The 17,715-nt window shown below is 43.9% G+C and overlaps 1 protein-coding gene across 3 annotated transcripts in view; it reads left to right on the top strand.

Moving 5' to 3' along the window:
- The first annotated feature begins 8,827 nt into the window (after positions 1–8,827).
- SEPTIN7 (septin 7) overlaps positions 8,828–17,715 on the top strand; it is a 145,915-nt gene continuing 137,027 nt past the window's right edge. Inside the window, exon 1 of one of the 3 annotated variants that reach the window (XM_032785457.2) lies at positions 8,828–9,110. Coding sequence is in view for 1 of the 3 variants with exons in the window: in XM_032785458.2 (XP_032641349.1) it covers positions 9,107–9,110 (4 nt within the window). In the remaining 2 variants the exon portion in view is untranslated. The remainder of the gene's footprint in view (positions 9,111–17,715) is intronic. The other 2 variants (XM_075062589.1, XM_032785458.2) reach the window with 2 other exon arrangements.

Here is a 17,715-nt window from a genome sequence, read left to right on the forward strand (position 1 = left end):
CAACTATTCACTAAGCTTCTACTCCCAGGCCTTGATCTTGCAAAGTGATCAGTATGGAAAGACACATATGCCTGTGAGACTGCAGGGATAAGGACTCATTTGTGCAGATTGACTTGCAGGACTTTGTATTAATGATTACACATCTGGGTATCCAGAGAGCCTCTTAAGGTTTTATTTATGATTGACCATCCTCAGTGGGATTTACTGATTAACAAATGAACAAACACAAAACTGGAACTACAGGAGATGTGCTCCATCTCTCCAAACCTCAGTCACATTGCGTTTTCTCACTTTTCTATATCTTACTCCCTTGTGTGAATATCGGTTGTTTTTTTAGATTCTAACTCCCCTTGGGGTGGGGAATTTGTCATATTATTAGTCAATAAAGTGTCTGGCACTTTGTAAGAAAATATTAGTTGCGTTTTGCAAATAATTTATTGTTACTATAAAACAAGCATTCTAACATACTTCCCAAACCATATGTCCTTCACAAGGAGCAAAATAGTGTAAAGTACTGAATTAGTTCTATGAAGGCTATATCTCATCTCATTTAATGAAGGAAACATTATTTCTAAGGATACATGACCAAGGGTTAAACTGTTTTCTAGATTCTGCTGATATGTATTCTCCACTACTGCACAAAGCACACATTTTCCTCCTCCAGACAATAAGTGTATGTGTGCGCCTCTCACAAATATTGCATCATTGGGTCATAATTTATAAAAGCCCCTTTCTTTAGATAATTGAAGTAATGGATGTATACCAGTACAATACAGTAAACACACTACAAAACAAGAGATGCTGTATTTTTCCCATGGCTATTGTTCAATGGAAGCTTGTGTTCATGTATTTTTTCAATATTTTAAAAGTATTTGTTCACATATATGGCATCTCACTGTTTTTAGCATTGCATTCATATTTTTGGAAACACAACATATGGTGAGATTTTTAAAAAGGGTCTGAAAGGCATATGATGTCTTAACTAATTTGCATATTTCTAGAATAGTGTTATGGGTGGTACCCAATGCCAGGAGCCTGCAGGGACTGTGGTGACAAGGGTATGAAGGACATTGTATACTTATTTACTATGTTGCTTTTGAGTTTGTAGCTTATTTGCCATTTCATGACTGCCCTATTGACCTCAACAGCGTCAGCTGAAACAGAAAAGCTCTACAAACACAAGCCCTGATCCTGCAAACCTTTATTCACACAAGTGGTCCTATTGATTTAATGGTACTACTCACTAGAGACAGGATATGAAGGATTGGGCACCAGTGGCCCAATCATGAATGGTTCAAAGTATCTTTTATAATTGTCGGAGGAAAACACAGTTCTCACTTTCTGGTTGGGTGCAGCAAAGTCAGACACTTTATTATCTCAAGCAATTTCATAGAGGGAGAGAGTGCACTAGGACACAGAGTTTCTCCCTCCTAGACAGGTATCTCTGCAGGTAAACAATTACAGCCAGCATTTATACCTTTTGTTACATACAATAATAAGCAACAGCTGCATTTTGTTTATACCTACGTCATCTCGATATCTTATTTTTCTCACTTCTATTTAGACTACAGTCTACATTCCATACCTAACACAAGGTCGCAACAACTTCTCATACAGTTCTTTCCCATTCGCCTCACACAATCCTCGCTTCTACAAATCTCGCGTTATTAGGGTTAGAGCTAGCCTGACTCTTGCTCACAAAGGTGACTGTTTGCATTGAAATCCCCTTCAAATCCCTGTCAGTTCTCGCTCTACTTCCACATTATTTATTTATTTGTATTACTGCAGTATCTAGGAGCCTTTGTTATGGATCAGGACCCCATTTTGTGAGGGACCATACAGAAGCAGAACCAAAAAGTGGGCCCTGCTCCAAAAAGCTTAAAATCTAAGTACAGTAAAAGCTTTGTGATCCGGCATGTTAGAGGAATGGGGGGTGCTGGTAAGTCAAAAATTCCAGTTAACTAAGAGGGAGGGAGTTTGGATGCGGGAGAGGGCTCAGGTGCAGAAGGGAGTATGGAGCATGGACTCTGGGAGGGAGTTTGGGCGGCGGAGGGAGCTTGGGGCAGGGGGCTGGGGTGCGGGAGGGCGCTCGGGGTGCCGGATGCGAGCGGCACTCACCTCAGGCGACTTCCCGGAAGCAGTGACATGTCCCTGCTGCTCCTAGGCCAGGGATGAGCAAACTACAGCCTGCCAGCCATTTTAATCTAGCCCTCGAGCTCTGCTGGGGAGCAAGGTCTGGGGCTTTCCCTGCTCCAGTGCTCCAGCCAGGGTTGAGGGCTGCTTCTCACAGCTCCCAGAAGCAGCAGCATGGCCCCGCTCTGGCTCCAATGTGTAGGGGCAGCCAGGTTGCTCTGCTCTGCACACTGTCCCCGACCCAAGCGCTGCCCCCACAGCTCCCCTTGACTGGGAACTGTGGCTAATGGGAGCTGCAGGGGTGGCATCTGCGGATGGGGCAGCACACAGAGCTGCCTGGCCACGGTTCTGTGTATGAGCCAGAGTGGGAACATGGCCACTGCTTCTGGAAGCCATCCAGAGCCTGCACTCCTGAACCTCTCCCCGCACCCTAATCCTCTGCCCCAGCCCATATCCCCCTCCTGCCCTCTGAACTCCTTGGTCCCTGCCCGAAGCACCTTTCTACACCCCAAACTTCTCCTCCCGAGCCCCACCCCAGAGCCTGCACCCCCAACCAGATCCTTACCCCAACCTCAATTTCGTGAGCATTCATGGCCCACCATACAATTTCTATTCCCAGGTGTGGCCTCAGGCCAAAATGTTTGCCCACCCCTGTCCTAGGTGGAGGTATGGCCAGGCAGCTCTGCGCACTTCGTCCATCTGGAGGCACTGCCCCCACAGCTCCCATTGGCCATGGTTCCATGCGGTTCCAGCTCCCATTGGCCATGGAGCCATCCGGAGCCAGGTATGGAGCCTGTCAGCTCTGCACCAACCGGACTTTTAATGGATATTAGAAATGCCAGTTTCTAGAGCTTTCTGGTCGGTAAAGTGCTGGATAATACGGCTTTTACTGTATAAGATAAGAGACAACAGATGGATGCAGACAAATAGATGGGAAAGTGCAAGGAAACCATGAGACAATATTGATCAGCATGATAGATTGTGGTCTCAGAACATGAGTAGCCTAACTGCTGTCAAGATCTTTTTTGTAGGCATCACAGCACATGAGAGGTTTAAGGGGGGATTTGGAGGAGGACAATGTGCCTTCTATTTAGGTGCCGAGCATTCTCAACCCAGCTCCTAGCAAGAGATGCTGGTCACTTTGCAAGATTGGGCCCTTAGTCAACAGCGTGTGAAGAAGGTGAGCAGGATTTGCCCCTATATTAGCAGGCAGACAGAATAATAATAGCTTCTGATCTTTAGTAATTTGCATTATATTTCACGTTTTTTTTAAATTGTAAACTTCACAAGTATCATATTTTACAAACAAATTGCAGTTTTTCTTTAAATTAACCAATTTATACAGAACCTGGGCAACTTTGAAATTTCCTCCAACTTAATTTTCCTAATTCTAGTGGTGTAGTCATGAAGGCCCAGATCCACAAAGGTACGTAGGCATTTATGCTGGACAGTGGCGTAGCCAGGTTTTCGGCTTAGGGGGAGCGCAAAACATAAAAAAGGCGCCCCTCCCTTGGCTCCCTCTCTGGCCATGCCCCCAGACCGGATCCCTCCGCTCACCTTCCCTCCTGCACTTCTGAGCCCGCCTGCCGTCCCGCGTCTCCTCTGGTCGTGCAGTGGGCATCCGGCATCAGTAGCTTCCGCTGAATCCCACCAGCTATGCTACTGATGCCGGATCCACAAAGGTGTTGCAACACTGAGCATTGCAGCAGGTAACTAGAAATCACAGGAACAACACTGCAATCCATAAAGCCTGAATTAGGCACCTAGGTTCCTATACAATGAATGGGAAGACACAGGAGCCTTAGAATACAATTCACAAAAGCCAGCACACTAAGTGTGGAGCTGCCTGAACTATCCAAAGGGAGATGCCAGCAAATGGGGCGTGTCCTAAACCCCACCCCTCTCACAGACTAGGTGACTTAAGTCTGGGCAGCAAGGAGGTGTCTATCTCTGCTTAGCGATCCACAACTGGGAACCTGCCATATGGAGTCAGATGGCTTAGGTGCCAAAGGTGTTTCTTGTAGGAATGAGTTAGGCACCTGCCTCCCTCAACACAAAACTGCCACTGGAGGAGGAGTTTGTGATGCCACTGCACCTTATAACTTTTAAGCCAGGGGTTGGAGCACTCACCTGGGATGTGGAAGACCCAGGTCCAAATCCCCCTTCAGCTACAGGGAGAGAAAGGATTTGAACAAGGGTCTCCTAGTCCCAGCTCTCAGGAAAGTGCACTTCCCACTAGCCTGTGGGATATTCTGAGATGGGGCTCCTTGAATCTCTCAGGTTGCAGCTGTTCCTTTTTGTATTAAATAATTAAGAGTTACTGGAGCAGGGGGACTGGACCCTAGGTTTCCCCCCCTCACAAGAAATTACTGAAGTGCCTAACTCCAGGAGAGGGGTTCCCCACTGTGGTTCCCAAGTACAGAGATGGGCCTCCCTGCAGTGTAGACTCAAATACCTATCTCCTGGAGTGGGATGGGGTTTATGACACTGCATCACCCATTGACTATTTTATGTGAATAGGTGGTGGATACAGTAGGTCAGGGGAGGCTAGGCCGCCTCACCACCAGATGCATGGGCCATGGTGGCCCTGCCTGTGCTTCACCTTTTCCCATGCCTGCTCCGCCTCTTCCCTGAGGCCCCCACCGTCCACCACTGACTGTCTGAGTCCCTCCTCTCCTTCATTCCACCCTGCTCTCTGGAGGTCCCCACGGCTCAATGTGTTCCTCCTCTCCTCCACCCCCTCCTGCCGCTACGTCCCTCCTCTCCTTTACCCCCCTCCCATGAGGCCTCCACTGCCCTGTATCCCTCCTTTCCCATGCAGGCCTCCTGGGAGAAGGGAGTGTGTGGAGAAGAGGAGGGATGCAGTAAGCAGAGGGGGAGGAGAGGAGGGACATGGAGAACGCAAGTGACGGGGGCCTCGCAGGGGAGGGGAAGTGGAGGAATGCAGGGAGTGGTGGGTGGTGGAGGCCTTGTGCAGGAGAAGGGTGGAGGAGAGGAGGGACGCAAGGAGTGGCGGGCAGTGAGGACCTCATGGGGAAGAGAGGGAGGAGAGGAGGAACAAACTGAGCTGTGGCGGGGGCTCAGAGATGAGGGCGAGTTGGAGTGGGGACAGGGCCTGTGGCAGAGTGGGAGTGGACTGTGGGTGGGGCCGCAGGCAGAAGGGGCGGGGCTGAGAGCAAGCCTCCCCCAGGGGAAGCTTCACCTGCTGCCCATGCTTATGTGGCTCCCCCACCTCCCCCCAGCATACTGGCTTTGTTGATCACATTCTTAGTAGCCTCTCTCTCCTTATTCAATCTTTATGGCGCCTATGTGCCTAACTCCAGCTTTGTGAATCACAGAGTTGTTTCTGTGATTTTCTAAGGACCTAAAAGTTAGTCATTGCTTAGTGTTGCAATGCCTAAGTCCCTTTGTGGATCCAGGCCAAAGTCCTTATCCTGAGAGAAAAAGAGTAAATTGCCTAAAAATTAAAATTACAGCATTTATTACACTGTACACAGAATGCCTCAGACATCAGCGTTTTGTTCTTTTTTCTCAAAATGTACTAATTTTTTACCAATCTTCTTAGTGCTCCTAATTATTGTATGAAAAGAGAAAAAATTGTTATTTGCAGCCCAAAAGAACCTGACATTAACCTCTCACAAAAACCAAATGAGATTTAATGAGATTAGGTTCAGTCTTGCTTCAGATTAAGTCAGTGACAATTTTGCCTTTGATTTCAGAGAGAACAGGATAGTCTATCCATTCCACTAATTTTTTTCACCAGTTAATCTATCAAGCAATTTCTCACTTAAAAGACCTACTCTGAAACAATTTATTACCTTTTTAGAACATCTCCCAATAAATTACCTATTTTAGCTATGGTACGCAATGTGGTATCAATGAAAAGACCATGAAAATATGAAGTACAACAGCTTGAAACCCTTACAAGAGAAAAATAATTTTATTTTTCCTGTTCTGTCCTTGTTTGTTCCACTGTGTTGTCCTTTTTATGGACTAGTTTTTGGAGTATACTGTGTGTGCAATAAACAACTATTCTGGCTATCAAATGCTTGTTTTTATTTAGCATTCAATTGACCACAAAAGCCATGTACCTATAATTTAATGTCATGGACATTGCCATCCAAAACAACTACAGTGAAAAGGATTGTTTCTTCTCATCTGTTATGAAAGATACAAACTTATGGTAGACAATATTGGGCAGGCTTGTGGCCAAAGATAATAAGAGTCTCTCTCTCTCTTTGGCATCTCAGAACCGCACTATACTGTAACTGTTCCAGCTCTTGAAGCAGGATAGAACCACAAAGAATGGTGATGCATATATTCTGTAATATAAGTTTAAAGAGTATGTGCCTTCAGTGTTTTCACAAGAAGTGTTTGCTCACTATGTTATCAGAATAAAATAAAAGTAACTAATTACCAACTAGATGTATTTTTATACACAGTTTAGGAAAAAAATAAAATTGGGTAGAGAATATGTTTCATCTATGTCTCTCTCTCTCTCACTGCTTGTTTATACCTTCTTACAACACTACTAATCAGAGAATTCCCATAAGTATCCCTACGCCTTCTACAACCATATATGATACTGAGATATCACTCTTGCAGTTGTAAGGAAACTAGCTCCTCTGTACCAACAGTAACAGTTCTGCACTTAAAAGTTCATTCTCAAAATGGCAGGAAATCAGTTGCATTCAGACATAACACCATAAGACTTGTTAAGACTATGAATATTCCCTCTTTTCTGCTAGCACTTTCTGCATTACAGTAGAGTACTGATCATTAATGTGACGAGAACTGGAAAGCACAGACCTCTGTAACATCCCTAGTACAAAGAAAGTACTTAGATTGTAAACTTCTTAGGGCAGAGACCATCTTTTTAGTTTGCACTGCCTGGCACACCATATGTCCATGACACTAGGTGTTATTATTTATTATAATACAAATAAATAATAATATAATAGTTTGCAATTGCAAACACACATATATAGACATCTAGGCCCAGATTTTCAAAGGTATGTATGCTCCTAACTTCCATGAAATCAATGGAAGTTACAAGTCTAAATACCTTTGAGGATCTGGGCCTTCGAGCCTCCAGCACTGGCTCTGAAAGACACGATTTTGAGATTCCAAGGCTTTTTGGCTGAAATATAAAAAATGCAATATTCTAAATTCTGAGATCAGTGTTTGAGTGAGAGATGGAATTAGTTTGTCTGCCTTTACTGGTATTCATTCTTCTCAGATACCACTACTCTGGCCTTGCAAGTGACGGCATTTACCCCTGACTCATAAAGATATTTCTGAAGGCACAATTTACTGTCTTTGGAATGCACCGGACTGAACCAAACAGCATGTATTCTCAGAACAATTGCAAAGAGACCAAAGGAATACACCTTGAGTCTCCTACAAAGGTTTTATCTTCTTAATGCAAATTGCTGCATACAAACATGGTTTGTTTTTTAAAGATTTCATTCACTGCTGGGACACACGATTCAAATTAATACTTGCTGACAGCAGGAAAGGTTGGCCAGTATTTACACTTCAGGAATTTGACAGAGGAAGACTGATAATTAAATACGCAAAACCTCCAATTCTTAGACAGCTTCACTTAGTTCTTTCCAATCGCGTTTGTATGTATTTATAGTTACAGTTGAAGAAGTCATTTCTTAGGAAAACCATTTCTACAAAAAATAAAATCAGACAATAACTTAGTCTCTCATGACAATTTTCATTAGATGATGGGTTTGGTCAAATATTCTTGGGCAAGATTCCCACTTCCTACTCCTCACAGTGTGGGCCGGACTAGGTGTGTATTTGATTGCAGCTCTCCACCCCAGAAGGAGCTGCTTTCCAGCAGGGCGGTACGCTCAGTTTGTAGCGTGGATGTAAAATAGGCAGCATGGAGCAAGGAGTGCAGGAGCACATGGCGTGTTGTTAGGCTACGTGGTTGGGGGCAGGCAGGCATGTTTGCACTCTGGTTCTAAAGTGAAGGTTTCCCCCAGGGAGACTGTCCCGGGAGGCGGCGGTGCCTCTCTCCAAGCCTGTGGACGGGCATGGATGAGCAGGAAATTATGGTTGGCCAAAACATTCCTTGAAGAAAATCACACAGAGAGCGAGCCGCTCGCTCTCCCCTTGACACTCCTCCCGCAGCGGCAGCCTGGGGAGGGTAAGCGCAGCAGCGCAGGCGGGCGTCTGCTGCGCGAGGAGCCCAACCCGTCCCGGGAACATCGATCCGACGGGGCAGCCTGGTTCACCTTCCCGTCCCCTCCGCCCTCCCGCCTTCTCTTCGCAGCCGGCGCTCTTTTCCACAGCCAGGGTGCTGTTACGCTAATTGCGTAAATCGCTGACACATGTTTACGTTACGGTGCTGGGCGGGGGACGAACAGAGCACGTAACGCAGCACGGCGTAGAGAATAACGACTCTACCAGAATAGCTCTGGAAAGAGTTGGAATAGCCGCTTTGCGTAGCCCTGCTTGTCAGCCATCTTTGATTCGGGCAAGGCCCCCCGCTTCGTAATCACCGTGGCTCAGTCCGGAGGGAGTGGGATTTCCTCCCGACGTTGAGCCAAGCGAACGCCGCAGAGGCAATACAGGATTTCATCGCCCGGATTCAAAATGGCCGCCGGGCAATTCCACGGGGCGGGGCAATAGTCAAAACTCGTTCAGGGGGCGGGGAGGAGGAGAAATCTCTCGAGAGTGTTCGGGAGCTCAGGCCGCAAGGCCGGAAGCTGCTGCGTACTGGAAAAGGCGTGGGGAAGTGAAGTCCGCTTGTTATCTAGTTCGTGTGCGTAGGGGCGGTGTGGTGCAGGGCGGCTACGCTGCGGAATCGGCGTAGGGGACGTTAACGAATCGGCGGGGCGGAGGCAGCGGCAGTAGCAGTAGCTGGGGTTGGCTAGTGGGGGGAGGGGGAGCTCGGTCAGTGCCGCCGCGGCTGAGGTGGAGGAACGTCAACAGCAGCAGATCCGCCGCCAGCGCCATGGGTGAGTATCCAGCCCGGGGCCCGCGGGGCCGCTCTGCGCCCGGAGCCGGGACTGTGACAGTTGGGGCGGGGGGGCGGCGTTTCCTGTGCGCGGCGGCGGCGGTGGCTCGGGGTCTCCATGACGGGCAGGGCGGAGGGTGGGTCTCGCCGCCGCCCGCGAGGCTGTAACGCCGGGTCTGGCCCAGCCGCCGCCCCCTTCCAGTCTGAGGCGCTGGGGCCACCCCTCCCCAGGGAGCTCGCTCGCAGCCGGAGCTCCAGGCGCAGCCCGTCGCGGGACCCCGCCCCGCTGCATCCTCAGAGCTGAGGGCTCCAGTCTTCCCCCCCCCGCCCCCCAGCGTGGGCCGGCCAGCCCCCATGGCCTTCCCCAGACTGGCTCCAGCACCCCCTGCCTCACTTCCTGCATGTAATGTTTTAAGCGGTGCCAAAATCAAAATCGGAAATGCTGGAGAGGTTTTTCTTTTCTTTTTTTTTTTTTTTGGTTACCCCCCCACACACACTCCAGTTTGTGCCCAAATTTGAGAAGGAGGAATTTGCAGCAGGAATTAAGGCAGGAGAAATATGGAAGAGAGAAGCGAGTGGGACTGAAATCACAGGGGATGGGGGGCGGGGGAATAGGAGAGAAATTTCAGCATGTTTCCCTCCTAGTTTCTGTGAGCTGTGGGTATTTTATTTGGTAAAACTTTTTCATAGTCCATGTAGACACACGTTTTTAATCTCTTTCATCCGACTCCACCCTCAACCCCTCACTCATGTATTGTGAATGAGAGCTCATTTTCACTGGAGTTATCCAGTCACACCCCAAAAGAACTTGCTGTACTGTTAGACTTCTGGGTTTCATGGTGTATTTGATTCTTTGATGTAATTGAAGTCATAGTAAATGAGTTGCTCAGTATTAATTTAAAATTAGTCCACTTATGTCTTTTTGTCCTTGAAAGCTTTTTTTTTTTTTTTTTGATAAATTTAAGATACACAGCATCTATTTTATTCATTTTTTAAAAAGAAACCTACGAAAGAGGTTGGGACTAAGCCTTAACTAAGATTTTAAGACAGATGACCAAATAAATGTTGTGACAGGATATGCAAAACTTAATAGGCAGCTGTGGGGGAAGTATTAGTTACTTTAAGATACTGTGACTTTGTTGCAGTAGGACTTCAGTCCTAGGAACGGTAGGTATAAATATGTAAAGTGTAACATTTAAATATCTTTGGATGCAGCTTTGGGCATGTTTCCTTGTGAAGACACAAAAACACAGCAGAGGCTCAGGGGAGTAATATCTTAGTTGAAAATACTTGTTTATAATTTGTTCTCTATTACTGTCCTTTATCATCTTCATCTCAGAGGTACTGTGATAGGTTTTCAATCATGTAATGCTTTATACCTGAAAGGTTAAGTTCATGGAGGAGATATATAATCTTTTGTACATTGAAAAGTCTAAGGCAGGGGTCAGCAACCTTTCAGAAATGGTGTGCCAAGTCTTCATTTATTCACTCTAATTTAAGGTTTTGCATGCCTGTAATACATTTTAATGTTTTTAAAAGATCTCTTTCTGTATGTCTGTAGTATATGACTAAACTATTGTTGCGTGTAAAATAAAGTTTTTTAAAAATGTTTAAGAAGCTTCATTTTAAATTAAATTAAATTGCAGAGCCCCCTGGACCGGTGGCCAGGACCCGGGGAGCGTGAGTGCCACTGAAAATCAGCTCACGTGCTGCCTTTGGCACGCATGCCATAGATTGCCTACTCCTGGTCTAAGCTCTGTATTAATGTTTAGTGAAAACCTTGTCCAATTTAAAAGAAAAAATAAGCCTAAAATATCAATATTGTTTGTGTATATATGTACTCAACACCTTTGAGAATTGGGTACACCTCTTCATTTCACTGAGGTAGTTAATACCTCTTTAATCTCTGTAACAATGCCTTTATTGGTCCTAAAATACCAGAATGTTTGCTGAGTTATATAAACTGATTTTTTTTCTTCCACGGGGGACTATGAAGTTAGGATTATCATAAAAATAACAGATACCAATTGGATCACTCTTGTTGTTCCTAGATGACAGTACTTGTTCAAGTAATCTAAATTTATTTTAAGGTATTTTAACATAGTCTGTTGGCTATTCAGTCCTTTTCTCCCTACATTTCCTCTCTTATCTCAGTTAAGCCTGAATTAGTCTCTATCTGGATTATAATGTTTAACTTAAAAAAAAAATGAGTAAATTGTCAGATGAGAACGTATATTAGATTAATTGTTGTGGTAGTGAGGTGTTGTTTGTTTAAAGTGTAGACATACTACTTTATTCTAGGGAAGAAGGGAAACACTTTCCTGTAACATCTCCCTTAAAACATATGTAGGTGGGATTTACTTTCTGAAAATATTAGTGAATGAATGGGATACTTGTGTTTTGTGCCTTTTTTTGTGCATTTGAAGTACTAGGTGAAGCATTTTTGTAATAACTTTTTCATGTTGCCTTCTCCTATAACACTTTTGCATCATGCTTTAGTATAAAATTGATAAGCAGACTGGGATGGATAGCATTGAAATCCAAAGCAGAGCAGCATTTGTTTTCTAGCTTAAAGCAATATTATCTGCATTTTAGTAGCAGACACTTTAACGACCAGCCCCAATAAATGGAAGTTGTGTGTGAATACAGGCTTTGAAAAGTGGCTAAAAAATAACGGTTACAGAATCATCCAGATGTTACATTTAGGGGCTGATAGGATATTTTAGTACCTCACTTTGAAAATATCAGTATCCACTTAAACCATATCAGAATCTATTGCTTCTGCCTGAGTGACTCTTTATAATCCCTGAAACTGACAATTTGAGTGACTTTTAGCTCATCCTGTTATTGGGGTAACTATAGGCATGGCATGGATCACCTTGTATCCTGTCTCTTTCTGGTCAAATTGAAATAGACCAGTAATTTTTAGATTGGTCACTTTAAACTGATCACCTCATAGATGTCCCCAAATGTAACTTCATTTTTGGATGCATGTAAATAAATACATTTAAATATGTGGAGATATGCCTATCTTATAGAACTGGAAGGGACCCTGAAAGGTTGTCAAGTCCAGCCCCCTGCCTTCACTAGCAGGACCAAGTACTGATTTTGCCCCAGATCCCTAAGTGGCTCTCTTAAGGATTGGACTCACAACCCTGGGTTTAGCAGGCCAATGCTCAAACCACTGAGGTATTCATCCCCTGTTACACAATTTATGGACCGCTGCTATAAACATATAGGTGTTCTATGATAAGGTTCAAGCATGTAATATGCATTGCCCATAATATTGCTTGTTAATACAAGTCCAACACTTTTGTTTTATATCTGTTAGTGTAAAAAAGAAGACTAGTAATTCATCCTCTTGGGACTGAGACAGATACAGCAGAACTCTAAACTATGTTCGTATAAAACACCACAGCATTTCCTTCAGTTTACCCACAAAACCAAATAACTTGTCTTGTTTTATAACTTGTCTCTTAAAATGGTTCTTTAGATGTGTTCTTTAAATTATTTTAAGGGACCATCTTCAAAGAATATACAAAAACATCCATCAGACGTTAAATTCTAAACACAAGATAATAAAACAAGTGTTTTCCTGGTAGTCACGAATTTAAATTTTGATTGTATACATCTGAAAATTTATATCCTACAATACATGATCTGAATAAAGTTATCTTTAAAACCGGCATACAGCTGTTGAGTTGATAGTTTCTATTACCCTGCTCTGGTTGGGGTCAGACTTGTCCTTTGTCACTTGGGCAGGTTATTAATAGCGTAACTGAGATTACATAAACCATATGTTCATAATGTTAGAGGAATAGTTGGATGTTTTAGTTCAAAAGGAGCAGCAGATCCTTGGTTACTGTACCTGTGAGGTCGGAATGGGGTGATAGACATTTTTTTAGTAAGTTTTGTTGTAATCATAAGTGCCTACTCCCAGAACTAACTATAAGATGAGGCCTGTAGCTTGATGGGATTGGGATTGTTGTTTTGGAATACATTTTTTACTTAAATTTATGATACGGCTTATGTCCACTTAACCTATTGAAACTAGACAGGCATGTGCTTGTTACAGATGTTCCTCACTTCTGAAATTTGGTTTATTCACCCATGAATAACACAAGCTATCTGAAAGTGTTTTCTCTGTAAGTAGTGGTATTTTAGTCATGACTTGAGTAGCTTGCTTGAGCAGTGTTTAAATTGGTAATTGAATTTTGAGTAGTGTTCAGCTGTAGGCTAGTGTATAAATTGTAGTTACTTAATGATCTGCAGATACCTAGCCAGAGATGGCTACAAAAAGGTGTTGTGGGTGAGGAGGAGTGTCAGCATAGGTGTTGTGAAGCTTTTTCACAACTGCAAGGGCTAAAACTTAATTTTAATGAACGTTTAAATTCTGTAGAATCTGATAGTTTTGATAATCTCTCCTCTTCTTTCAATTCTCCTGGAGAACTTCCTGTTTGCCAATGGTGAGTTGATCAGTGAATTTTTTAACCCCTGTTTTAATCAGTTTTAAGAGTACTGTTTTTATTGGCTTGTACCGGGATAGGGGCAGCTTTTTTTTTTTTTTTTTTTTTTTTAGGTAGGGGATTTTTTGCATTACTAATAACTCTGAAAGTGAAGCTACAAAAAAATTTTAAGTGCAGCTGCTTTGCAAAACCTATTTTACTGCATTGATCAAGTGTAGATGTGAGAAAAATGGCTGTTTAGGGTACTTTTAGCTATCCCTAATAAAACAGCATGTAGATACCATGCTGTTAAACATCTTAGAAAATAGCACTTCTCAAGAGGAAAGTGGCCAATTTGTCTGTAGTATATAAAAAAATGACCCTTGTTTTGACACACATCCTACCACTTTGATTTCATTCTAGGACCAGATTACCCTGCATTCAACATAGTTTTTATCGTGCCACTATCACCCAGATTTTTCATACTGACACATTCTCTTCTTGACTGTCACTACTATCCCATTTGAAAGTCTGATAGAATCAGCTTAAGATCCCTGGATACTGGAAGACTAACATTCAGATCACATGCTTGACAGAACATGTTGGTGCTGTCGGAAAGACCAGTACTCTGCATGTTTTAGTCTCTTTAAATCCCTTGATTCACATGGGGGGAGGAGGGGAATGTGAATACAGACTTGTTTGTTTCCTAGTTGTTTTGTGTTGACTCATTTTAAGTTTCTTCTTCTAAAGTTTCTCCTGAGGAAAATGCTGCTGTTGTTTCTTAAAGTGACAAAATGTTAAGGGCAAAAGTTTAGTGTACAGTGGAGTTGCATCATACGCACATTTAACTTGCACGAATTCAACTATATACGCTCAATGAGCATATGCCCCGGAGTAAGCATGAGATGAGAGAAGTGAATTTGCTGTTCCCTCAGTCAGTCTCAGTTCCTGCATGCCTCTCAAAGAGTGAGCATCTCGCAGTGCTGTGATTCTAGTGTTTAAAGGTACATATTTTTCATACAAAATGGCCCCTAAATGCAAGCCAGCTACTTCATCTGGTGCTCAACAGTGATCTGTTCCAACGCTGGAGGCAACACAACAACACTGGCTGTGTTGGACTTACTGAGAGACAGTGTGTTGGTCTCCAACCTGGTGTGTAAATACGGCCACAATGAATCTAGCATCCGTGCCATCAAGATTTGAGAGAGAGAAATTCGTCAGGCCGTGGCACAAAGTGCTCCAATAACTGCTAACGTGATGAGCCAGGTGCATGATAAGACTTTAGTGAAGACTGTAAAGGCATTAAACTTATGGCTGGAAGATATAAACCATAAACGTGTGCCTATTGATGGCAACACTGTTGCGAGAAAAGCCTCTTAGTCTCTATGTGCTGTTCAAAACTCCCCCCCCCCCCCCCCCCCGAAGAGGGACAGCCTTCTGTTGAGAAGGAATTCAAAGCCAGCCAAAGTTGGCTCAACAGTTTTAGGAACCACTTCAACCTCAAATACATGCAGATTACTGGTGAAGCTGCGTCTGCTGATGAAGAGGCAGCAAAAGCTTACGCTGAACAATTAAAGAAAATAATAGAAGAAAAGTGCTATCATCTGGAACAAGTTTTTAATGCTGACGAGACTGGGCTCTTCTGGGGAAAAAAAAAATCCCCAGTCACACTTACATTTTGAAATCAGAAAGACAAGTCTCTGGCTTCAAAGCAGCTAAAGGCCATGTGACTGTTGTTTTGTGGCAATACAGCTGTGCATTTAATAAAGCCAGGCTTACTCTACAGGGCTGCAAATCCGCGTTCCCTAAAAGGCAAGAACAAAAATCTCCTGTCTGTGTTCTGGCAATCAAATAAAAAGGCTTGGGTGACGGAAGTATTATTTCTGGATTGGTTCCACAAGTGTTTCATTCCGGAGGTCAAGTGGTACCTCAAAGAGAAAGGGCTTGATTTTAAAGGGTTGCTGATTGTAGACAATGCTCCTGGCCACCCTGAGGCATGCCAGTTTGGGCATAACAATGTTGAAGTCGTCTTTCTCGCCCCCCATACCACATCCAGCCTTTCGACCAAGGGGTGATTCACTGTTTCAGGGCAACATACACGAGGCTTACATTCTCAGAGATACTTAGCGCTTTGGATACTGATCCCAATCTTAATGTGACGGAGTGTTGGAAGTCCTTCAACATTTGCCGATTGCATCACTTATATTAAACAAGCAATGGATGCAATCAAGCCTGAAACAGTCAATGCATGTTGGCGAAACCTATGGAAAGAGTGTGTGAATGACTTTAAGGGTTTCCTGACCATTGACAAAAAAGTGAAACGTATTGTTCAGGTGGCCAGGCAAGTGGGTGGTGAGGGCTTCATCTTCAATCCTTGAGGAAGAAATTGAAGAATTAATTGAGAGCCATAGAGAAACATTCTCTAATGAAGAGTTAGAGGAATTGATAAAATCATCTGCAGAAGATGATGACAACGATGACGAACAGGAAGAGCCTGCAAGTTGGAATCTTTCTAAATTTGCTGAAGTGTTCCAAGCACCAGAACACTTAAATCATTTAATTTCTGAATACGATCCTGCTATGGAACAAAGCCTCAAAATCACACATAGTATTACAGACAATTTGAGACCCTATCAAGAAATGTTTGAGCAGCGACAGTTGCCGATCACTGTGTTTTTCAAGAAAAAACAATCAGCAGCAGATGAGCCTGGCCCATCATCTTCTGGATCGACATCAAGCCCTGACGACCACCCCCCAGTAGTGTCATTGTAGACTAGCAAGAATATCCAGGATGAATGGTGAGTGGTTAGGTTTACTGTTTTTTCCTTTTTTATTCTTTCATTCTTCAGTCTCTCTCTTATGTAATTAAAAATTGTCACAGAGTCACCGGGCGATGCTCTGGAACTGCTCCCCACCAAACCAGTCAGGACTTTGGGGAGCCTCATCTCCCTTGGAGCAGACTTGTTCAGGGCAAGAAACTCACATGTCTTCACCTCCTGGGTCTCTCCTTGGAGCATTCAGCACCCCCACTTTGCAGTCAGATGTGACTCTCAGCCAGCCAGTAAAACAGATGGCAAGATCATGGCCTAAAACAGAGTTTGTAGGTACCGCGAACTGGACCCTTCGGCCGGGTCCTTTCTGGGGGGCAGTGAGCCAGACCCCCACATCTGCTCTCACTCCTCATCCCCAGCCAGCTCCAGACTAACTATCCCCTCCGAGCCCCTCCTCTCTGCTCAGCCCTTTTCCCGGGCCAGGAGATCACTGATCTCTTTGTCTCCAACACCTTCAGCTGGCACCTTTGCAGGGGAGGGGCCCAGGCCATCAGTTGCTAGGAGACAGAGTGCCAGGCATTTAGGTACACTGGCCCTTTGCTCTGTAGCAATCACACACCCTTATTCCACCACCTAGATACTTAAGAACTGCCTAGGGGACACTGAGGCACCAACACTGTATTCAGAGCAAACATTAAGAACATTCCCAGTTCGTCATAAAAATACAGTACTGTAAAATTATATTTTGCATATGTACTCTTTATTGTGTACTGTACAGGGTTGTATACTGTACACAAAACCATGTATACTGTACTTTATGGGCTATTTTAAGGGATTTTCAAGGGTAATTTTGATTATACACGATTTTTGCCTTACGCGCTGACTTTAGAACCAACCCCCGCGTAAGATGTGACTCCACTGTATAGATGATTGCAACCAGTTTTGAAAAATATTGTCCCAAAACAGATAAAGGCCTCATATATTGTGGAGAATGAGTTATATCTAGATGGGGAAAGTTTTTGCATCTAAACAGTAAAAATAATCAAAGATGATTAACTTCTTTGTCTCAGCTTAGAGAAAACAGTAGATAAACTTTACCTCGGTATAGTGCTTTGGTGAGACCAATATTGGAATACTGCATCCAGTTTGCTGTCAACATTTATAAAAGGATGTTGAAAAATGGAAGAGAGTTCAGGGAAGAGCCCAAAATGATTCGAGGATTGGAAAAAATGCCCCACAATCAGATTACAAGGAGCTCAACCTGTTAATCATGTGACCTTGACCTCTTTGATAAGTGCTTAAGTACCTTGATGGACAGAAAATACTGGATACTAAAGTGCTCTTCAGTCTGTTGAGCAAGGCATAATGAGAACCAGTACATGGAAAAGAG

Source organism: Chelonoidis abingdonii, chromosome 2 (assembly GCF_003597395.2).
Source record: "Chelonoidis abingdonii isolate Lonesome George chromosome 2, CheloAbing_2.0, whole genome shotgun sequence".
Classification (NCBI taxonomy): domain Eukaryota; kingdom Metazoa; phylum Chordata; order Testudines; family Testudinidae; genus Chelonoidis; species Chelonoidis abingdonii.